The sequence below is a fragment of the Pleurodeles waltl genome, chromosome 7 (genome assembly GCF_031143425.1).
Source record: "Pleurodeles waltl isolate 20211129_DDA chromosome 7, aPleWal1.hap1.20221129, whole genome shotgun sequence".
NCBI classification, from domain to species: domain Eukaryota; kingdom Metazoa; phylum Chordata; class Amphibia; order Caudata; family Salamandridae; genus Pleurodeles; species Pleurodeles waltl.
The window spans coordinates 636,780,090-636,804,337 of record NC_090446.1 but is presented as its reverse complement, the minus strand read 5'-3'; the positions used below and the strand labels follow the sequence as shown (position 1 = coordinate 636,804,337).

The window sequence follows — 24,248 nt, the reverse complement described above, 5'->3', positions numbered from 1 at the left end:
GCCAGATTTATGAAGCCCTCGCATTGCTCTTGCATCACACAAGGAAAGGCAAAGGCTTATTCGAGATTTACTAAGCCACGGAAAGCCATTTTTGGTGGCTCTGTATGGCTTAGTAAATCCAAAGTAACGCAAGGTAACGCTAATCGCTGTCTTGTATTTCTCTGCGCTTGAGAAGGATTTCTAAGGGCAGTAATCCACATCAAAATGGTATGCCTTCCCTATATTATTTCCACTTTCTCATTCTGTAGCACACATAGAAATTCTCTAATGGTTGTTTTCGTGCAGGAAGGTGGCCTTTCCCACACATAAACAATCCAGCCTTTAATACAGGCACCCTTGCATCATGGTGAAAAAGTGCCTGTGTTGGCGCTAAGCAGCACTCAGTGCACTAGTCGAGGGAGAGAGCAGGAATTCCTGATCTCGCTCTCTTGCTGTGCTGCGTGACCTTTTGATAAATCTGCCATGAAGTCCATATCACTTGGGCTGCCTTCCTAGTCCAGTTGTTATCTATGAAAAATGTGGACTCCTGGTCCAGGTCATGAACCTTCTGGGTCATTCTTGGTTGCCATCCAACACAACATGATGGACGGTTCAGTAATCACCTACTGAAGCCCATTCATTCTCCTTCCTCACTTGTTGACTTTTTCAGACTTTTGGGAGACCTAACTGCTTTGGAGAAAATAGACATGAATCATAGCCTTATTACAGGCTATATAAAGTGTGGCCCTTGTCAGGTTTTAGCATCCTCTTTGCATAGTCCTGCACACTCACGCTCACTTGTGGAAAGGATGCAGCCCATTTAACCCTCAGCCCCACCCTGTCACCTGTCTGATGACGCCACTCCTCTATTCAACGTAAATCTGCCCCATTCACCTGCCATAAGAATCCAGAGGTGATATTGGGATGCAGGTTGGTTTCCTGTCACAACTTTAACTTTTAGGACCCTTGCTAATCTCTGCCTCAAAGAAGGGTGGCCAAAAATAAATAAAGCTCTGCTCACTTGTCATGAAGCGACTTAACCTCACCTCTCCTTTACCTCTCACACACCTTTGATCATCACATAAAAACACTGGCCCATATTCACAGATTGTCAGACAGGGTAGTCTATCACAAACATGATGGAGTAGCCTGCCCTACAAACGCTCGGTCCACCCAATTCATTCTTAGTTGAGCAGACAATCGGCTTTCCGTCAGCAGAGCCACCGCTGGCTCCATCAACAGAATCCTTCCTCTGGCGGAATAAGGCCTGTTGGAGGAATGGCACTAGACCTGTGCCCTATTTGGATGAGCTATGTTATGGTCGTGCTTTCTATCTGTGAAGAACAGAAAAAACAATTAATGGCCCCACACCTAGTAAAAAGAACCTGGCAGTGGGGGTTATTAGTTATTTATTTTTCATTAACAAACCCCCACTTTGGGAATTTGTTTTTGAACAACAAAAACCTTGTTAAAGTTTGTTGAACGGCAGTAAAACCTGACAATGGTCACCCACCAAACATTTTGTACCTTGATGGCGGTCCCCTATCAGAGTGCAGATATCAACTCTAGGGCACCAGTGATCTAAATTTGGCTGACGGTAATTCATCAGAGTGGTAGATGTAATGTCCTCAGACACCCTGGCGGACTGTCCTAAACTGTACCAAACTTTAAACTGGCCCTCTATAAGCATATGACATACAGAGATTCCTCCATCAAAAGCATTCCCCATGGAGTAAGTAGTGTGAGGCACAACTATCAATGCTGCAGCAGGTGCAGCAGCACCAATGCCCAGGGGTCTGAGAAGCCCACTGCACCCAAATGATAGCTCCTTTTTTACTATCTAGGAAAGGGATGGGGCCCACATCAATGCTTGGATGGGCGCGTTTACCTCAGACGCACATTATGCCATAAAAAATGCAATTGCAATATAATACGTCTGAAACAATGGAATATCAGCGCACAAAAACGAGAAAACAAAAGAGAATTTAACACCTCGACACTGAGAAATCAAAACATAAGGACAATTAACTGTTCCATCCCGCTGTTTCCAAGAACAAAGCAATATATTTTGGAATAAAGTGCCCGGTACATAGTAGAGTGATCCGAGAGTTTGAACTCGTGCGCATGCTTAGCACTCCACAACAACTGCACGACAGGCCTCCTTTTCACTTGACCTTTGTAACAACCTCGTGGTTTTCTTCCTCATCTAAGTAAGTAATAAAAGGGATGACATAAAGGCGATTGCTAAACCCTTTAACCACTCCCTTCTGATGCACCATGGCTGCTCTACTCTTGGGAAAAGAAACATACCGCGCCCATATCAGACTTGATTCTTGTCCAAACGGTTTGCAGATTCCAGTAATGCTGCGCACGGACTCTGGACCTGTGTCACAAGGTGGTTGGAAAATGTCAGATACTTACAATCAGTAGAAGCCGCCAATGTTTGAACGTTAGGTTTTCATACACATAAAGATAAGTAAACAAATATTTTCTTAACACCCACCTTCCCTCTTTTTTCCAACCACTCTCTCTCACCCACTCTCCTCGCCACCCTTACCCTATCACCCACATTACCTCCCGTCCCTCCCTCGCCTTCCTTTAAACCAATGAGGCTTCCTGCCTCCCTCTAGACCCTCCCTTCCCCTTTTAAACCCCCCCCCCCCCCACCCCTACAACCTCCTGTTTTTTTTGTCTAGCCCACGCTAGGCTTACCTGTTCTCCTTTCCTCTATGGTGGGGCCTGGGGGACATCGATTTTGGCACTCCTAGGGCTGCGGGGCCCCTTGAGGTGTGCTCTGGCCAGTCACGTCTTCAACAGGCAGGTGAGGCTGCTTGGAGGACGCGTCCTGGGAGTCGGCTGACGAGGTCAGTCGGCTCCTTGCGGCTGGGGCGTCTATTTCCGGTTCCTTAGCCCGCGGAGCCGCGTGGAGGTGCCGGCTGACGTTTTTGACTTCGGGGAACCGGTAGGACGGGCGTTCTGCCCGCATTTTTAACTATTTGGGTTCCTTTTTGATTGGTTACAGGATTTTTTATGGGAAGGTCCTGTATCATATATATTTGGTAGACGGGGTCAGTGTGTTGGTAGTTGTAATTAGGTTTACCATGCCGAAAGGTTCAGGCTAAACATCGCAGGATTGTTTCTTCCTCCTCCTCAGAGGAGGAGGGTGCTGCTCCCATGCTGACTCCTGGGGGTCACCAGGTGCTGGGAAGTGCTGCCCCACTCATGTCCAGGGAGGAGGTGCAGGACATGATAGAGGGGGCTGTTTCTAGGGCTCTCCAGGCAGGGATGGCCAGACCTACTATGCCTAAAGCATCACATCCTTCTGCTGCTGCAGAAAGGTCTTCTTCGGATGTTGAGGAAGGGGAGGCTCCATCTACTTCTTCTGGGGAAAAATATGTCTCCAGGGAAGAGATGTCGAAGGTGATGGCACATGTGCAGGACAATTTAGGCTTTCCAGTCTTTCAGCCTACGAGCACTGACTTTCACTTATTCCCGCAGTATCAGACGCCTTCTAAGTTTGCCATGCCTTTTCAGGGTCCTGTGAAGGATATGGTGTTTCGGGAATGGAAGGATGTGGATAAAGCTCAAGTTCCACGTTTCCTTCAGAAACTTTATTTGCTAGAAGGGGAAGATGTTCTGCCTTCCTCTGTTCGCCTGGATTCAATTTTGGCTACCCTGATTGGCAAGACGGCTGTCAATCCGGAGGATTGTGTGCCTACTGATGCCACAGACCGTAAGGTGGATTCGGGGCTCAAGAGGGCTTTTGCGGCTGAGAATCTGGCCCTGAGAGCAGGTATATATTCTGCTTATGCAGCCCAGTCGTTGGTACAAGACTTTGATAAGCTGTCAGTGGCTGTTCAGGAAGGTGCGGAGTGCTCTGAACTCCTGGCTGGTATGGAGCAGCAGGCCAGGTTGCTGGCGGATCTTTCATCAGATGTGGTCCGTACTTCGGCTCTGGCATCTGGGGCTTTGATTGGGGCCCGGAGGTCTCTCTGGTTGCAGTCCGGGAAGGCCGATCCTGGGGAGAAGTCTGCCCTCCTGAGACTGCCCTTTGAAGGTCGTAGCTTGTTTGGAGATCAATTGCCTTCAATGTTGTCCAAGGCATTTAAGGAAAGGAAGCATGCCTTACCTTATAAAGGGGGATCTGCTTCTGGCAAAGGGTGGAAGAAGCATTCTCGTTCTTCTCCCAAGATGGATGCAAAATCTTTTTCTTTCAGGAAACGTCGTTTTCAGCCAAGCTTTTCCCCTAAGAGGGCTTCTCCTTCGAACCTGGGGCGGGGTGGGGAGGGGAGTGGTGAAGGGTTCAAGAAGGGGTCCTGACAATCACTGTGGGCCTGGCATAGGGCAGGTTGGGGGACGGCTGAGACACTTTCTTTCAGCTTGGCAGGCGAGTGTCAGCGAACATTGGGTGCTGGACATTGTGGCCGATGGTTACGTCATCGATTTCGTTGTGGTGCCTCCAGATTCGGGGGTGCGTCCCACTCCTCTGCCTGCGGTCGGAGCCCGGAGAGAGGCATTATTGGACGGAGTCCGGGACTCGCATTTAAAAGGGGCCATTTACCGAGTTCCTCTAGAAGAAAGGGGTCTGGGCATTTATTCTGTCTTGTTTCTAGTTCAGAAGCGGTCAGGGGGTTTTCGACCTGTGCTCAATCTAAAAGGGGTGAATGCTTGGATCAGGACAGTACATTTCCGCATGCTGTCAATTCAGACTATTTTTCTAATGGTCAGTCGGGGGACTTTCTGGTGTCTCTGGATCTGCAGGATGCATACCTAAATGTGCCTGTGGCAAGGACTTCTCAGCGGTTCCTGAGGTTTGCTGTGGGTCAGGCTCATTATCAGTTTTGTGTACTGCTTTTTGGCCTCAAGTCTTCTCCCCGGATTTTTACGAAGGTGCTGGCCCCCCTGGTGGCTTTGCTGCATTCAGAAGGGGTGTTTATTCATCCGTATCTAGACGACATCTTGATACATGCTCCATCGCAGGTCCTGTTACAGAGGCAGGTGGCCTGGGTGCTGGTGGTCCTGCAAAACCACGGGTTTTTGATCAACTGGGGGAAGTCACATTTGGTCCCGTCCCAAGATCTGGTTTTTCTAGGGGCTCAGTTTCGGACTCTTCTCGGTTTGGTGACGGTGTCGGAAAAGAGGTTAGGCGCGCTTCAGTCCATGGTGAGGGAGGTCGTGTTGCAGCCTGCCCCCCGTGCGCTTCTGTGGTTACGTCTGCAAGGTCATTTGGCATCGGTGATATTTCTGATCCCTTGGGCGCGATTTCATCTTCTTTGCTTGATGAACTGGTTCCTGAAAAGGTGGACACCAGGGTCTGGTTCTCTGATGACCAGGATTCCGGGGTCAGGATTGATTCGCAGGGAGTTGAGATGGTGGTTGGGGTCCGATCATCTTCGGGTAGGGGTGTCTTTGTCTCCTCTGAGCCCAGTGGTGGTAACAACGGATGCCAGCCTCTCAGGATGGGGGGCTTGGATGGGGTCAGCACAGATTCAGGGGTTTTGGTCCCCGCTGGAGGCCAATCGGTCGTCGAATTGGCACGAGTTAAAAGCAGTGTTGTTGGCTCTGATTCATTTCCAGGTGTCCCTGAAGGGGGTTGCGGTTCTTATTCGGACCGACAACTTAGTAGCCAAGGCTTATGTCAACCGACAGGGGGGGACCAGGTCAAGGGCCTTGTTCAGTCTAGCCAGAGCGATTTTTTTGTGGGCTCAGGAATGGGTTCCTTCTCTCCGAGCTACCTACATTCGGGGGGATCAATGTTCGGGCAGATCTGCTAAGCAGGGTGATTCCTTCCTCACAACTTTTTTCCCTCCGGAGGTCGCTGTTTCTTCGTCTCTGGGGTCTTCCGGTGTTGGATGTGTTTGCGTCCCCGGAAAATGCGAAACTCAGTCGCTTCTGCTCCCGGTTTCGGTGTCCTCAAGCTTGGGAGGTGGACGGGATGTCGTGTCCTTGGCCACAGGGCCTGTTGTACACCTTCCTGCCGTTTCAGCTGATCTGGTCTTTTCTGTTGAGGGTGAGACATCTGGGGGCCAGGGTTATCTTGATTGCGCCCCATTGGCCGAGGGCGAATTGGTTTCCGTTGCTGCAGCTGATGGCATCCGGATGGATGTGGCCTCTTCCTCTTTGTCCGTCTCCCCTGGAGTTTCCTTGCCTCTCGATGGGGTCATTGAGGAGGTTACACTTGACGGCCTGGAAGTTGAACGCCGGGGTTTGACGAGGCTGGGGGTACCTGTGGCTTTGAGTTCTACTTTGCTGGCCTCCAGAGGGCATTCCACTTTACTTTCATATGGTAGGCAGTGGAAGGTGTTTTCTTCTTGGTGGTTCAGGCATAATTTAGATCCTACCTGCTCGTCTTTATTTGAGGTGATGCCGTTTTTACAGGAGGGTGCACAATTGGGATTGTCGGTGGCTTCTCTGCGGGTGCAGTGGGCGGCTATTCAGGCGTTTAGGGGTCCTTGGCGTAATCTACAAGATGAGAGTCATTTGATGCCTAGATTTTTTCAGGGGCTTCTTAATTTGTTTCCTCGCCCTGTACGTTCTTTTCCTTCCTGGGATCTTTCATTTTGGAAGCATTGACTGCTGCCCCTTTTGAACCACTGGGGGACTGTGATTTGCGCCATCTGTCTTTGAAAACGTTCTTTTTGGTGGCCATTACTTCGGCCCGCCGTTTAGGGGAATTGGGGGCCTTGGCCTGTTCCTTTCCTTTTTGTAGACTTTTTCAGGATCGGGTGGTTCTTGTTACGGTTCCTTCTTTTGTTCCGAAAGTTAATTCTTCTTTCCATGCTCGACAGGAGGTCATCCTTCCATCATTTTGTCCAAATCGCTCCTCGGATGAGGAGGTTCGTTTACATTCTTTAGATGTGCGCAGGGCATTGTTGCAGTATCTGAGTGTGGTGGCTCCTTTCCGTAAAGGTGATTCGCTGTTTGTAAATTTCGGTCCGGCCCATAAGGGGGAAAAGCCTTCCACGGCGTCATTGAGTCGGTGGGTGAGGTCTTTGATTCTGTTGGCATATTCCATGAAAGGGGTGGTCCCCCCCCTCCCCCCCCCCCCCGGGGATTCACGGCCATTCTACCAGGGGTATGGCGGCTACGGTGGCTGAGCTTCAGGGGACTTCAGTGGTGGAGATTTGCAGGGCCGCCACTTGGACCTCTCCCTCAACGTTTGTTCGGCATTATAGGCTGGCGGACTTGGGTGGTTTGGAGTCGGTGTTGGGTCACCGGGTCTTATCCTCTATGAGGTAATGGGGTAGGATCTTGGTGGTCTGTGTGCATTATAATAAATTGTTTGCAACTCAATGTCCGTCTCCTGTGTGTTTCTTGCTATGTCTCATTGGTTTAAAGGAAGGCGAGGGAGGGACAGGAGGTAATGCGTCCATTTCTTACGATAATGGTATTACTCCTAGTCCTACTCCCTTGTCTTCCTTTCCGTACCCTCCCGCCCCCCCAGTACGGACAGTCTGAGTTGCTCCTTGGGCTTGGTTTTTGTACAGGAGGTGGTAGGGGTGGGGGGGGGTTTAAAAGGGGAAGGGAGGGTCTAGAGGGAGGCAGGAAGCCTCATTGGTTTAAAGGAAGGTGAGGGAGTAGGACTAGGAGTAATGCCATTATCGTAAGAAATGGACACATTATCCCTCTGTCTCCCACCTCTTTTGCCTCTTACACTCTTTCTCTTTGCTCCAACGCCTTTCCCTTACACACCTCTCCTAGTTCCCACTTCCTCTCCCTCTCCCTTCCACTTCCCTTCCTTCCCTTCCCTTCCCTTTCCTTTCCTTTCCTTTCCTTTCCTTTCCTTTCCTTTCCTTTCCTTTCCTTTCCTTTCCTTTCCTTTCCTTTCCTTCCCCTCCTCTACCCTCCCCTTCCCTTTCCTTTCTCCTTCCCCTTCTCTTCCCTGCACCTTTCCTTCCCCTCATCTTCCCTCCTCTCTTCGCCACTTTCCCTCCCCTCATTTCCCTCCTCCTCCACTCCTATCACTTAGCTGCTCTCCTCCCTGCCTTCACTTCCATTCCTATCCTCAGGCCCCTTCCCTCTACTGCAGTGCTTTTAGTGGGCCGGTACTGTCTGGTACTGAGTACCTGCACTTTTTTATTTTGAGAGGGAGAGGACCGGCGCAGCTCAAGAAAAACGTAATACTTCTAATTGGAAAGTGCAGGCACTTCTCGGAAACAAGCAGGTACTCTGGCACAGACTACATGCACTTTAATGTTTCCATTTCAAGCACTGCCTGTAGGAGGCTGGACTGGCTTGTAGTGAGTACCAAGGGGTACTTGCACCTTGCACCAGGCCCAGTTATCCCTTATTAGTGTATAGGGTGTCTAGCAGCATAGGCTGATAGATAATGGTAGCTTAGCAGAGCAGCTTAGGCTGAACTAGGAGACGAGTGAAGCTCCTACAGTACCACAAGTGTCACTTGCACAATATCATAAGAAAACACAATACACAGTTATACTAAAAATAAAGGTACTTTATTTTTATGACAATATGCCAAAGTATCTCAGAGTGTACCCTCAGTATGAGGATAGCAAATATACACAAGATATATGTACACAATACCAAAAATATATAGAATAGTCTTAGAAAACAGTGCAAACAATGTATAGTTACAATATGATGCAATGGGGACACATAGGGATAGGGGCAACACAAACCATATACTCCAAAAGTGGAATGCGAACCACAAATGGACCCCAAACCTATGTGACCTTGTAGAGGGTCGCTGGGACTATTAGAAAATAGTGAGGGTTAGAAAAATAGCCCACCCCAAGACCCTGAAAAGTGAGTGCAAAGTGCACTAAAGTTCCCCAAAGGACATAGAAGTCGTGATAGGGGAATTCTGCAGGAAAGACACAAACCAGCAATGCAACAACGATGGATTTCCAGTCGAGGGTACCTGTGGAACAAGGGGACCAAGTCCAAAAGTCACAAGCAAGTAGGAGATGGGCAGATGCCCAGGAAATGCCAGCAGTGGGTGCAAAGAAGCTTCTACTGGACAGAAGAAGCTTAGGTTTCTGCAGGAACGACAAGGGCTAGAGACTTCCCCTTTGGAGGACGGATCCCTCACGCTGTGGAGAGTCGTGCAGAAGTGTTTTCCCGCCGAAAGACCGCCAACAAGCCTTGCTAGCTGCAAATCGTGTGGTAAGCGTTTTTGGATGCTGCTGTGGCCCAGGAGGGACCAGGATGTCGCAAATTGCGTCAGGAGAGAGAGGGGACGTCGAGCAAGACAAGGAGCCCTCTCAGCAGCAGGTAGCACCCGGAGAAGTGCCAGAAACAGGCACTAGGAGGATGCGTTAAACGGTGCTCACCCGAAGTTGCACAAAGGAGTCCCACGTCGCCGGAGACCAACTTAGAAAGTCGTGGAATATAGGTTAGAGTGCCGTGGACCCAGGCTGGGCTGTGCACAAAGGATTTCCGCCGGAAGTGCACAGGGGCCGGAGTAGCTGCAAAAGTCGCGGTTCCTAGCAATGCAGTCTGGCGTGGGGAGGCAAGGACTTACCTCCACCAAACTTGGACTGAAGAGTCACTGGACTGTGGGGGCCACTTGGACACAGTTGCTGGATTCGAGGGACCTCGCTCGTCGTGCTGAGAGGAGACCCAAGGGACCGGTAATGCAGCTTTTTGGTGCTTGCGGTTGCAGGGGGAAGATTCTGTCGACCCACGGGAGATTTCTTCTGAGCTTCTAGTGCAGAGAGGAGGCAGACTACCCCCACAGCATGCACCACCAGGAAAACAGTCGAGAAGGCGGCAGGATCAGCGTTACAGAGTTGCAGTAGTCGTCTTTGCTTCTATGTTGCAGTTTTGCAGGCTTCCAGCGCGGTCAGCATTCGATTCCTTGGCAGAAGGTGAAGAGAGAGATGCAGAGGAACTCTGATGAGCTCTTGCATTCGTTATCTAAAGTTTCCCCAGAGACAGAGACCCTAAATAGCCAGAAAAGAGGGTTTGGCTACCTAGGAGAGAGGATAGGCTAGCAACACCTGAAGGAGCCTATCAGAAGGAGTCTCTGACGTCACCTGGTGGCACTGGCCACTCAGAGCAGTCCAGTGTGCCAGCAGCACCTCTGTTTCCAAGATGGCAGAGGTCTGGAGCACACTGGAGGAGCTCTGGACACCTCCCAGGGGAGGTGCAGGTCAGGGGAGTGGTCACTCCCCTTTCCTTTGTCCAGTTTCGCACCAGAGCAGGGCTAAGGGGTCCCTTGAACCGGTGTAGACTGGCTTATGCAGAATTGGGCACATCTGTGCCCATGAAAGCATTTCCAGAGGCTGGGGGAGGCTACTCCTCCGCTGCCTTCACACCATTTTCCAAAGGGAGGGGGTGTAATACCCTCTCTCAGAGGAAGTCCTTTGTTCTGCCATCCTGGGACAAGCCTGGCTTGACCCCAGGAGGGCAGAAACCTGTCTGAGGGGTTGGCAGCAGCAGCAGCTGCAGTGAAACCCCAGGAAAGGCAGTTTGGCAGTACCAGGGTCTGTGCTACAGACCACTGGGATCATGGGATTGTGACAACTATGCCAGGATGGCATAGAGGGGGCAATTCCATGATCATAGACATGTTACATGGCCATATTCGGAGTTACCATTGTGAAGCTACATATAGGTAGTGACTTATATGTAGTGCACGCGTGTAATGGTGTCCCCGCACTCACAAAGTCCGGGGAATTGGCCCTGAACAATGTGGGGGCACCTTGGCTAGTGCCAGGGTGCCCTCACACTAAGTAACTTTGCACCTAACCTTTACCAGGTAAAGGTTAGACATATAGGTGACTTATAAGTTACTTAAGTGCAGTGTAAAATGGCTGTGAAATAACGTGGACGTTATTTCACTCAGGCTGCAGTGGCAGGCATGTGTAAGAATTGTCAGAGCTCCCTATGGGTGGCAAAAGAAATGCTGCAGCCCATAGGGATCTCCTGGAACCCCAATACCCTGGGTACCTCAGTACCATATACTAGGGAATTATAAGGGTGTTCCAGTAAGCCAATGTAAATTGGTAAAATTGGTCACTAGCCTGTTAGTGACAATTTGAAAGAAATGAGAGAGCATAACCACTGAGGTTCTGATTAGCAGAGCCTCAGTGAGACAGTTAGTCACTACACAGGTAACACATTCAGGCACACTTATGAGCACTGGGGCCCTGGGTGACAGGATCCCAGTGACACATACAACTAAAACAACATATATACAGTGAAAAATTGGGGTAACATGCCAGGCAAGATGGTACTTTCCTACACAACCCCCCCCCCCCCCCCCCCCAAACGAAGGACAATAAGACTAGTCATTCCCTGATGGGTCTTCATTGTCTAAGTGGAAATATCTGGAGAGTCCATCTGCATTAGAGTGGCTACTCCCAGGTCTATGTTCCACTGTATAGTCCATTCCCTGTAGGGATATGGACCACCTCAACAATTTAGGATTTTCACCTTTCATTTGTTTTAGCGAAAGTAGAGGTTTGTGGTCTGTCTGAATAATGAAGTGAGTGCCAAACAGGTATGGCCTCAACTTCCTCAGTGCCCACACCACAGCAAAGGCCTCCCTCTCAATGGCCGACCAACGCTTTTCTCTAGGTGTCAACCTCCTACTAATAAAAGCAACAGGTTGATCCTGGCCCTCAGAATTAAGTTGTGATACGACTGCCCCTACTCCTAATTCAGATGCATCAGTTTGGACATAGAATTTTTTAGAGTAACAAGGGCTTTTCAGGACAGGTGCAGAGCACATGGCCTGCTTCAGCTCCTCAAAAGCTTTCTGACAGTTTGCTGTCCATAATACCTTTTTAGGCATTTTCTTGGATGTGAGGTCATTAAGAGGGGCTGCCATGGAGCCATAGTTCTTAATGAACCTCCTGTAATACCCAGTGAGGCCTAGGAAGGCTCTTACCTGAGTCTGAGTAGTAGGGGGAACCCAATCAATAATTGTTTGGATTTTCCCCTGTAGTGGTGCAATCTGTTCCCCACCAACAAGGTGTCCCAGATAAACCACCTTACCCTGCCCTATCTGGCACTTTGAAGCCTTGATAGTGAGGCCTGCCTTTTGCAGGGCCTCCAAAACTTTCCATAGGTGGACCAGGTGATCATCCCAACTGGAGCTAAAGACAGCTATATCGTCCAAATATGCTGCACTGAAAGCTTCCAGCCCTTGTAGGACTGTGTTCACCAACCTCTGAAAAGTGGCAGGTGCATTTTTCAATCCAAAAGGCATTACTGTGAACTGGTAATGTCCTCCAATGGTTGAAAATGCAGTTTTAGGTTTAGCATCTTCTGATAATTTGATCTGTCAATACCCTGCAGTCAAATCAAAAGTGCTTAGATACTTGGCAGATGCCAGTGTATCTATGAGCTCATCTGCCCTGGGTATAGGGTGAGCATCAGTTTTGGTTACCTGGTTGAGACCTCTGTAGTCTACACAAAACCGCATTTCCTTCTTTCCATCTTTGGAATGGGGTTTTGGTACAAGTACCACAGGAGAAGCCCATGGACTTTCAGAGTGCTCAACCACTCCCAGTTCTAACATTTTCAGCACCTCTTGCTTTACGCAGTCCCTGACATGGTCAGGCTGCCTATAGATTTTACTTTTGACAGGCAAGCTGTCTCCAGTATCTATAGTGTGCTCACACCAAGAAGTGGTACCTGGCACAGTAGAGAAGAGTTCAGAGAATTGATCTAGGAGATTTATGCAATGGTCTTTCTGCTCAGCAGTAAGACAATCAGCCAAAACTACACCTTCCACAATAGCATCTTGTTCTGTGGAAGAGAAGAGATCAGGTAGAGGATCACTGTCTTCTTCCTGTCCCTCATCAGTTGCCATGAGCAGGGTGAGATCAGCCCTGTCATAGTAGGGTTTCAGGTGGTTGACATGGAGCACCCTAAGGGGACTCCTGGCAGTGCCTAAGTCAACTAAATAGGTGACTTCTCCCTTTTTCTCAACAATTGTGTGGGGACCACTCCATTTATCTTGGAGTGCTCTTGGGGCCACAGGCTCCAAGACCCACACTTTCTGCCCTGGTTTGTACTGAACCAAAACAGCCTTCTGGTCATGCCATTGCTTTTGGAGCTCTTGGCTGGCCTGAAGGTTTTTACTGGCCTTTTTCATATACTCAGCCATCCTTGATCTGAGGCCAAGTACATAATCCACAATATCTTGTTTTGGAGCTTTTAACGGTTGTTCCCAACCCTCCTTGACAAGTGTTAGTGGACCCCTAACAGGGTGTCCAAAGAGGAGTTCAAAGGGGCTGAAGCCCACTCCTTTCTGGGGTACCTCCCTCCCTGTAGGCAAAAAGGAGGCATGGTAAAAGGATATCCCATCTCCTGCTGAGTTTTTCAGGGAGACCCATAATCATGCCTTTGAGAGTTTTGTTAAATCTCTCCACCAGTCCATTTGTTTGTGGATGATAGGGTGTAGTGAACTTATAAGTCACACCACACTCCTTCCACATGGCCTTTAAGTATGCAGACATGAAATTGCTTCCTCTGTCTGATACTACTTCCTTTGGGAAGCCCACCCTGGAAAATATTCCCAGGAGGGCCTTTGCCACTGCAGGTGCTGTAGTGGTCCTTAAAGGAATTGCTTCAGGATATCTTGTGGCATGGTCCACTACCACCAAGATAAACCTATTGCCTGAAGCAGTAGGAGGGTCAAGGGGGCCAACTATGTCAACCCCTACCCTTTCAAAGGGAACCCGAACCACAGGCAGTGGAATAAGGGGTGCCTTTGGGGTGCCACCTATCTTGCCACTGGCTTGACAGGTTTCACAGGACTTACAAAACTCTTTTGTGTCCTCAGACATCCTAGGCCAATGAAACAAGGAACAAGCCTGTCCCAAGTTTTCATTTGTCCCAGATGTCCAGCTAGGGGAATGTCGTGAGCAAGAGTTAGGAGGAACTTTCTGTACTCTTGAGGAATCACTAATCTCCTGGCAGCTCCAGGTTTAGGATCCCTTGCCTCAGTGTACAAGAGGTTGTCCTCCCAGTAAACTCTGTGAGAGTCACTGACATCCTCATTAGCCTGTTTAACAGCTTGCTGTCTTAGCCCCTCTAATGTGGGACAGGTTTGCTGTGCCACACTCAGCTCCTCCCTGGCAGGCCCCCCTTCACCCAAAAGCTCAGCAGTGTCTGCTTCCAGCTCCTCTGGTGTAGGTTCTGCACAGGGAGGGAATTCTTCTTCCTCAGAAGTTGAATCCACTGTAGAGGGAGGGATAGTAGGAAGTGGTTTGCTTCTACTAGCCCTAGCTTTAGGGAGCACTTGGTCCATTGTTCCAGGATCCAAGCTTCCCTGTCCTTTTTGCTTTTTGGCCTGAGCCCTGGTTAAAGCAAAAATATGCCCTGGGATGCCCAGCATTGCTGCATGGGCCTCCAACTCCACATCTAACCAAGCTGATGTCTCCAAATCATTTCCTAGTAGACAGTCTACAGGTAAATCTGAGGCTACCACAACTTTCTTTGGACCAATAACCCCCCCCAGTTGAGATTTACAACAGCCATGGGGTGGCTAAGTGTGTTGTTGTGAGCATCGGTTACTTGGTACTGGTGACCAAGTATGTGTTGTTCAGGGTGGACCAGTTTCTCTATGACCATAGTCACACTGGCACCAGTGTCCCTGTAGGCCTGAACCTCAACACCATTTATTAGGGGTAGCTGCTTGTACTTATCCATATTAAGGGGACAAGCAACTAAGGTGGCTAAATCAATAGCCCCCTCAGAGACTAACACAGCCTCTGTGGTCTCCCTAACAAGACCAACCCCAACTAAGTTACCAAAAGTGAGCCCAGCTACTCCCTTGGATTGGCTATTAGTAGGTTTGCTCCCACCACCACTGCTATTAGTAGGGACACTAGGTGTAGCAGTAGGGGTTGTAGTGGTAGGAGGCTTGGTGCTTTTCTTTGGACAACTGGGATCTGTTGTCCAATGGCCTTTTACTTTACATAAATAGCACCATGGTTTCTTTTCTTTGTTTTGATTAAAAGAGGATTTGGGCCCACCACCCCCACCAGAGTGTTTTTGTGGGCCTGATGAAGACTCATTTTTAGATTTGTCCCCACCCTTGTCAGAAGACTTACCATCCTTCTTTTTGTTGCCATCTTTGTCACCCCCTGTATGAACTTTTCTGTTCACCCTTGTTCTGACCCATTTGTCTGCCTTCTTTCCCAATTCTTGGGGAGAGGTCAGATCAGAGTCCACCAAGTACTGGTGCAACAAATCAGACACACAATTATTAAGAATATGCTCTCTCAGGATCAAGTTATACAGGCTGTCATAATCAGTAACTTTACTGCCATGTAACCACCCCTCCAAGGCCTTCACTGAATGGTCAATGAAATCAACCCAGTCTTGTGAAGACTCCTTTTTGGTTTCTCTGAACTTTATCCTGTATTGTTCAGTGGTTAAGCCATAACCATCCAGGAGTGCATTCTTAAGAACTGTAAAATTATTGGCATCACTTTCTTTCACAGTAAGGAGCCTATCCCTACCTTTTCCACTAAATGATAGCCATAGGATAGCAGCCCACTGCCTTTGAGGGACCTCCTGTACAACACAGGCCCTCTCAAGTGCAGCAAACCACTTGTTAATGTCATCCCCCTCCTTATAAGGGGGAACTATCTTGTGCAGATTCCTGGAATCATGCTCTTTTGCAGGATGACTATGGGGAATACTGCTGCTGCCACCATGGGTTTCTAAACCCAACTTCTGTCTTTCCTTCACTAGTTCTAAAGACTGTCTATCCAAATCCAGCTGTTGCTTTTTAAGCTTCAGTCTGGTTTGTTCCACCCTCAACTTATTGAGTTCCCTTTCTAACAATCTGTCATCAGGGTTGGTGGGAGGGACATTTCTAGACACAGAGGTATGGTGGGAATGAACAGAAGGAGACCTGTCCCTTACAGAAGGCACCCTAACAGCTTGGCTGACAGTGTAATGTGAGAGCACATCATCTGTATTGTCGCGTGGGCTCTCATTATCCTAAATGAGACTACTGGATTTCTAGGCAGCAGGATCGATAACGGTGTGTGGGACTGAGTCTGACCCACGTGTAAGGAACTCTGTCACCCTAAATCCGGTTGTTGCTCCGGCTAACTAGCAGTGCCTCATTTCTCCCACGGGGAAGAAATGATTGGGCAGCCGAGCGCATGACATCTTTGGAACTTCTCAGGGAAGTCGTGGTCACTCAGATCCAATCCAACTCTCTCATTCACAATATGGTCTCATATACAAATGACAAAGACAGTATAAGTTTTATATAATGTTTTAATAAAACGACTGTATTTTAGATATTAAGGCGTGAGCCGCAATAACCAGAACAATACAACATAGTAGGATTGATATAGTAACCAGGAGAGTAAAACATAGAAATAAAGCTATCATAATTCCTAACCGTTTCTACTCTCCCTCTGCTTGTTCTATTTAGAGCACAGCATGTTAAGCTTTCAGCTTGCCTTTCTGTATCACTAGGGAGACGGACACACTCATACCTGAGCAAAGGCCTGTGATCTGGTTCAGCATCTGCAACGAGGCAGTCAGCGTCTAGTTGTGGTTCCCTGGTCGGAATCTCCCTCTTGCATGTATTGGGACAAAGAAGTGATTTTATAACTAACATGTCATCGTGATCACAAAATGTTCCTACGCAGGAATGGCAAGTCTAGACTCCTACCACGTCTATCGGCAATGTACCAGACTGTATCCTTGACTAAAGCACAGAGTGAATATGTTATGAAGAACTCCAGTGCTGAAGTAGGCAAAACAGTGTGATATGAATAAAAAACAACACCGTAGAACTGGCTATTCTGTAAAATAACAGTACGAAGCCTAATAGAAAGCATTTAGAGCAAAGTGCACAGAGGCTCTAAGCTGTTAGCAAATGAATAAAATATATTTAGGGCAAAGTGCACAGAGGCCTAAGGCCTGAAGCTAATGCGCAAAATATACGTAAAACTGACCACACTACAGTATGATGTGACTCCACCTCAGTACCAACTATGCTAGACTGTCTAGTAATGGGCAGGCTAAAAAGTTTCTTTCCTGAATCTTTTCCTGGGGGAGTCCCTGGATCAGATTGGGAACCATTCGCTACTTTTTCAACAGATGGGGCACTTTTAGCCTTATCTTGTTCTCTAAGCATGTTAAGTAACAATTCCAAGGAAGGATTCTTCCCTACACTCAAACCTCTTTCTACACAGAGACTCCTTGCTCCTTTCCAGCTAAGGTGGTCATATGCAATTTTGGACAGGTCAACATTTTGGCCTGTGCCAGACATTTTAGAAAGAGTTTAAGTGATAGAAAAAGAGAAAAAAGTTTGTCAGAGCTTTTTAGAAAGACAGAGAAAAAAACTTTTAAAACTTTTAAGAACTTTTTGAAAGTTTAGAACTACTTTTCAGCACTTTAGAAAAGAGTGAAAAGAGGAAATGCAAAACTTTTTAGCTATGTGTACACACACTGAACTTGTTTTGTATATTTTTCTCTTATGAAAAGTACAATGACAAGAGTGGTAAGTAGTCTCAAAGCACTTATCCCACCGCTGCACAACCAATGTAGGAGGCTGGACTGGCTTGTAGTGAGTACCAAGGGGTACTTGCACCTTGCACCAGGCCCAGTTATCCCTTATTAGTGTATAGGGTGTCTAGCAGCATAGGCTGATAGATAATGGTAGCTTAGCAGAGCAGCTTAGGCTGAACTAGGAGACGAGTGAAGCTCCTACAGTACCACAAGTGTCACTTGCACAATATCATAAGAAAACACAATACACAGTTATACTAAAAATAAAGGTACTTTATTTTTATGACAATATGCCAAAGTATCTCAGAGTGTACCCTCAGTATGAGGATAGCAAATATACACAAGATATATGTACACAATACCAAAAATATGCAGTATAGTCTTAGAAAACAGTGCAAACAATGTATAGTTACAATAGGATGCAATGGGGACACATAGGGATAGGGGCAACACAAACCATATACTCCAAAAGTGGAATGTGAACCACGAATGGACCCCAAACCTATGTGACCTTGTAGAGGGTCGCTGGGACTATTAGAAAATAGTGAGGGTTAGAAAAATAGCCCACCCCAAGACCCTGAAAAGTGAGTGCAAAGTGCACTAAAGTTCCCCAAAGGACATAGAAGTCGTGATAGGGGAATTCTGCAGGAAAGACACAAACCAGCAATGCAACAACGATGGATTTCCAGTCGAGGGTACCTGTGGAACAAGGGGACCAAGTCCAAAAGTCACAAGCAAGTCAGAGATGGGCAGATGCCCAGGAAATGCCAGCTGTGGGTGCAAAGAAGCTTCTACTGGACAGAAGAAGCTTAGGTTTCTGCAGGAACGACAAGGGCTAGAGACTTCCCCTTTGGAGGATGGATCCCTCACGCCGTGGAGAGTCGTGCAGAAGTGTTTTCCCGCCGAAAGACCGCCAACAAGCCTTGCTAGCTGCAAATCGTGCGGTAAGCGTTTTTGGATGCTGCTGTGGCCCAGGAGGGACCAGGATGTTGCAAATTGCGTCAGGAGAGAGAGGGGACGTCGAGCAAGACAAGGAGCCCTCTCAGCAGCAGGTAGCACCCGGAGAAGTGCCAGAAACAGGCACTACGAGGATGCGTGAAATGGTGCTCACCCGAAGTTGCACAAAGGAGTCCCACGTCGCCGGAGACCAACTTAGAAAGTCGTGCAATGCAGGTTAGAGTGCCGTGGACCCAGGCTGGTCTGTGCACAAAGGATTTCCGCCGGAAGTGCATAGGGGCCGGAGTAGCTGCAAAAGTCGCGTTTCCCAGCAATGCAGTCTGGCGTGGGGAGGCAAGGACTTACCTCTACCAAACTTGGACTGAAGAGTCACTGGACTGTGGGGGCCACTTGGACACAGTTGCTGGATTCGAGGGACCTCGCTCGTCGTGCTGAGAGGAGACCCAAGGGACGGGTAATGCAGCTTTTTGGTGCCTGCGGTTGCAGGGGGAAGATTCCGTCGACCCACGGGAGATTTCTTCGGAGCTTCTAGTGCAGAGAGGAGGCAGACTACCCCCACAGCATGCACCACCAGGAAAACAGTCGAGAAGGCGTCAGGATCAGCGTTACAGAGTTGCAGTAGTCGTCTTTGCTACTATGTTGCAGTTTTGCAGGCTACCAGCACGGTCAGCAGTCGATTCCTTGGCAGAAGGTGAAGAGAGAGATGCAGAGGAACTCTGATGAGCTCTTGCATTCGTTATCTAAAGTTTCCCCAGAGACAGAGACCCTAAATAGCCAGAAAAGAGGGTTTGGCTACCTAGGAGAGAGGATAGGCTAGCAACACCTGAAGGAGCCTATCAGAAGGAGTCTCTGACATCACCTGGTGGCACTGGCCACTCAGAGCAGTCCAGTGTGCCAGCAGCACCTCTGTTTCCAAGATGGCAGAGGTCTGGAGCACACTGGAGGAGCTCTGGACACCTCCCAGGGGAGGTGCAGGTCAGGGGAGTGGTCACTCCCCTTTCCTTTGTCCAGTTTCGCGCCAGAGCAGGGCTAAGGGGTCCCCTGAACCGGTGTAGACTGGCTTATGCAGAATTGGGCACATCTGTGCCCATGAAAGCATTTCCAGAGGCTGGGGGAGGCTACTCCTCCCCTGCCTTCACACCATTTTCCAAAGGGAGAGGGTGTAACACCCTCTCTCAGAGGAAGTCCTTTGTTCTGCCATCCTGGGACAAGCCTGGCTTGACCCCAGGAGGGCAGAAACCTGTCTGAGGGGTTGGCAGCAGCAGCAGCTGCAGTGAAACCCCAGGAAAGGCAGTTTGGCAGTACCAGGGTCTGTGCTACAGACCACTGGGATCATGGGATTGTGCCAACTATGCCAGGATGGCATAGAGGGGGCAATTCCATGATCATAGACATGTTACATGGCCATATTCGAAGTTACCATTGTGAAGCTACATATAGGTAGTGACCTATATGTAGTGCACGCGTGTAATGGTGTCCCCGCACTCACAAAGTCCGGGGAATTGGCCCTGAACAATGTGGGGGCACCTTGGCTAGTGCCAGGGTGCCCTCACACTAAGTAACTTTGCACCTAACCTTTACCAGGTAAAGGTTAGACATATAGGTGACTTATAAGTTACTTAAGTGCAGTGTAAAATGGCTGTGAAATAACGTGGACGTTATTTCACTCAGGCTGCAGTGGCAGGCCTGTGTAAGAATTGTCAGAGCTCCCTATGGGTGGCAAAAGAAATGCTGCAGCCCATAGGGATCTCCTGGAACCCCAATACCCTGGGTACCTCAGTACCATATACTAGGGAATTATAAGGGTGTTCCAGTAAGCCAATGTAAATTGGTAAAATTGGTCACTAGCCTGTTAGTGACAATTTGAAAGAAATGAGAGAGCATAACCACTGAGGTTCTGATCAGCAGAGCCTCAGTGAGACAGTTAGTCACTACACAGGTATCACATTCAGGCACACTTATGAGCACTGGGGCCCTGGGTGACAGGGTCCCAGTGACACATACAACTAAAACAACATATATACAGTGAAAAATGGGGGTAACATGCCAGGCAAGGTGGTACTTTCCTACACTGCCCTACTGAATATCATTTTGAGGAGTACTGGCCGAAATGTACGTTAAACTGGCATACTAGTTGTCATTTCAGGAATTTCACGTTATACTTTTTGCATGAAATTCCCCAAATTACACCTTAACGCCATGACACACAATTATGCGCCATTTGTGGTAAGAACACAAGCAGTTTTTGTTCGTGGTGCTTTTTTGTGCACTGTTTTGCACGAAATGCGTCCTTACGTCAAATATTAACACAGGGATGCGTGGCTCGCTGAAATGTGGACAGCTTTGCATTTCATGTATCCCTTGTGTCCACTGGCACTACCTTTGCGACCCTTGACCCCCAGGGACGGTAAGGGCAATGCCAAGAACTAAAGCTGAGATGTGCACTCTGTACTTTCTGCCCTTCCTGGCTGTGAACTGAGGCGTTTTGCTCTTCGATCGGTAAAACAGATTAGTATAGAGCAGGGCAATGTGTATGCTGCTGAGTAAAATAATAATAAAAAAATACACAGTTATAAACCAGGATTTGCAGATTTGTATTACTTCGAAAACGTACAAAATTATGTGCTTGAATAAAAATCTCACCTATGTGGTTTAGTAAGTGCTAATGAATTACAGGTAGTGCTAATCAAACAGTATGTACAATGTTAAGGAACACTTTATGCCAGTAACATTATTCACATTGGTTGACATGAAGATAATGTTTTTTAAATCCCTTTTTGCGTCTTTCTGTAAATTACCGATGTGTTCTATAGATAAGGTATATACTAGAAAAACTATTAAATCATGACAGTTTGACACATAATTTGATTACAGTGTTATTTTGTGTTTTAGTGGCACTATATTTTTCCCTTCCAACAAACATATACTTTTTCTCCAATAAAAATTGAAATGTGTAATGTTCCTATTAAAATGTAGGTGGTATATAGAATAGACCTTTATCTGTGTTGGTAACTTGTGCTCTTCTATAACTTGTGCGCTTAAGAGTCTCTTAACTTTAACAGTGTCAGTTTTTGTGATGCCATTGGAATTAAGGTTATGTGACATCACTTCCTAGGAGGATTTAGGGGGTCATTCTGACCCTGGCGGTCACCGTCACTGACCACGGGAGCACCGCCAACAGGCTGGCGGTGCTCCCAAGGGCATTCTGACCGCGGCGGTGCAGCCGCGGTCAGAAAGGGTAAACCGGCGGTCTCCCGCCGGTTTACCGCTGCCCCATTGAATCCTCCATGGCGGCGGAGCGCGCTCCGCCGCCATGGGGATTCAGACACCCCCTACCGCCATCCTGTTCATGGCGGGAAACCCGCCATGAACAGGATGGCGGTAGGGGGTGCCGCGGGGCCCCTGGGGGCCCCTGCAGTGCCCATGCCAATGGCATGGGCACTGCAGGGGCCCCCGTAAGAGGGCCCCACAAAGTATTTCAGTGTCTGCTTTGCAGACACTGAAATACGCGACGGGTGCAACTGCACCCGTCGCACCCCTGCAACTACGCCGGCTCAATTCTGAGCCGGCGTCCTCGTTGCAGGGGCATTTCCGCTGGGCCGGCGGGCGCTCTTTTGGAGAGCGCCCGCCGGCCCAGCGGAAATGTTTGAATGGCCGCCGCGGTCTTTTGACCGCGGTGCGGTCATTTGTCGGCGGTACCTTGGCGGACGTCCTCCGCCGTCCGCCAAGGTCTGAATGACCCCCTTAGTGTCAAAGATCATATGATATCACATCCTGTGATGTCAGTGGTTCAAACGCAGGTTATGTGATGCCACTTCAAATTGGCACCCATAGTAATTATACATTACTTTGCTGAAATTTGCGCAATTACACAAAAACAAATTACAGTTTGGAGCATTATGTGGAGTCATGTTTCTCTGAAGATAGAAAGGAAATTGCCAATAATACGATGGTCAGAACCCCCAAAGAGTAATGAATAACTATTACGTATCCAGCGATAATGAGCACTCACCAAATTCCAGCTGATAGTGACAGCCTAAGGCCCTCATTATGAGTGGACTCTTAAGTCTGAAGGGGGTCGTTAACAGCAGTTACTTGTCGTGTATTTTGGGATCCCCGATGTTTCCACATATCTGTTTATTTTCAAATAGATATTTCAGATGCAAAACGTAGTGGGGAAATTAAGAATTACTGGGAGAATCAGACCTAGAAGTACCAATTACATCAGTAATTCATTATTTCTAAGGGAACCTTAAGGGTCTCACTAAATAGTGGACTGGATTTTGCCCAACCCCTGAGTTATCAATACCCCCAGCTATTGATAACTCAGAGGATGGAGACAATTCTGGCCATATTTTTGTCCACTCATAATGACGTCCAAATTTAAATTATAAGATAGAGTTTGTTAGTTTGTATGAACAGAACTCTGCACCAGGTTCTTTAGCTCACTGAGATATCATTAGATCATTAGCTCACTGAGGCATATTATTAACATGAAATACCAACGCAAAGTAATGCATAAGATAACATGGAAAAACATTGCAATCGACCATATCATATCATTTGCCAACTCCTCTCCTCTGAATTTAGCATTAGTATTGTCTCACTAAAGTTTCCTTCTCTCTATAGACCTACAGCTGTCCCAGATCTCAGCTTCCTTCTAGTAAAGCCCGTGCAACGAATCACCAAATATCCCCTGCTATTGAAGAAGATTCTGGAGAATGTTCCCAACTTCGACAGGGCCTACAACATACTGAGAGAAGCAACGGCCACCATGGAAGAAGTGAACTGCCGCATCAACGAGTTCAAGAGGAACAAGGAAGTCGGTAAGACGGGGACTGCCTGCTAGGAATATATGAGATAAATTTAGCCTGATGGGGTCTATGGAAAGATACTCATCTGTACAGTATACCTTTACAGGTTGTCTGGAGCAACCGTTAACTGATTCAGCCCCTCCTTCACTCACCTGCAGACACCAGCCTGTGAACTCCTATCTAAGTTGCCCACAGGCCATTCCACCTCTGCACATCCCTCTGCGCTCTGACAGCCTACCACTGTCCATTACTTAGTTGTCCAAAATAGCATTTATGTAGTTCAGACATGGATAGCCACCATTTTCTTCAATTCCAGAAGAGAAATTCCCACACAGCTATGGTAATGCAACTCAGTCCTCACTGCTGCAGTAAAAGCAGTCAGCAATCACCTCGGTCTATGAACCCAGTTCAAAAACACCTATCCTATCTCATCTTAGTAAAGAAGACATTTAGCTGAGGTTTGTAACAGAGCACACACCTTCATCTGGTTTGCACCATAGTCAATGCAGCTGAACTCTGGGTGTTTTCTGACACCTCCTCCACCCCCCACCTTTCCAATGCTATTATGATGAAGTGACATTTTGCTTACCCTAAAGCTCACCATCCACAAAGCCAAAAAGATGCCCCTCAAATGAAAATAGGCGACTTTACTTGGCAACAAAAAAGGCTAAGAAGACATACTATTCATCCCTCATTGTCTCTACTTCATGCTCCTCAGAAACATTTAAGAATTCAGAAACCCATCAGCAACTCTAGGAAATGTGCCTTAACAACTCTGGGACTCTCTGGACAACTGTTTTAAGAAAAGAGACTGGGAACCAGGTCCCTACCTCGTGGACTGATTCGTGATCACCCTACCAGCTTCTTTTCCAGCTCTGAATAACCCTACCCCTCAGGGGCCAGGCTAGACATTTCCACATCTTCACACCCACTGGATTCTGGCATACCAATGTCTTGTACTGAAAGCCTGGATCCCCAGCAAATCCTTGTCGACACTCCACTCCAGCTTTCCTGCAAATCCTGCACTTCACCCACTTC

General features: G+C 48.0%; 1 protein-coding gene across 3 annotated transcripts in view; it reads left to right on the top strand.

Annotated features, from left to right (window-relative positions):
- Window positions 1-24,248, top strand: part of ARHGEF37 (Rho guanine nucleotide exchange factor 37) — a 280,710-nt gene that overhangs the window by 202,385 nt on the left and 54,077 nt on the right. For all 3 annotated transcript variants that reach the window (XM_069244612.1, XM_069244613.1, XM_069244611.1), the window contains exon 5: window positions 23,026-23,222. In XM_069244612.1, coding sequence (XP_069100713.1) covers window positions 23,026-23,222 — 197 coding nt within the window. The remainder of the gene's footprint in view (window positions 1-23,025; window positions 23,223-24,248) is intronic.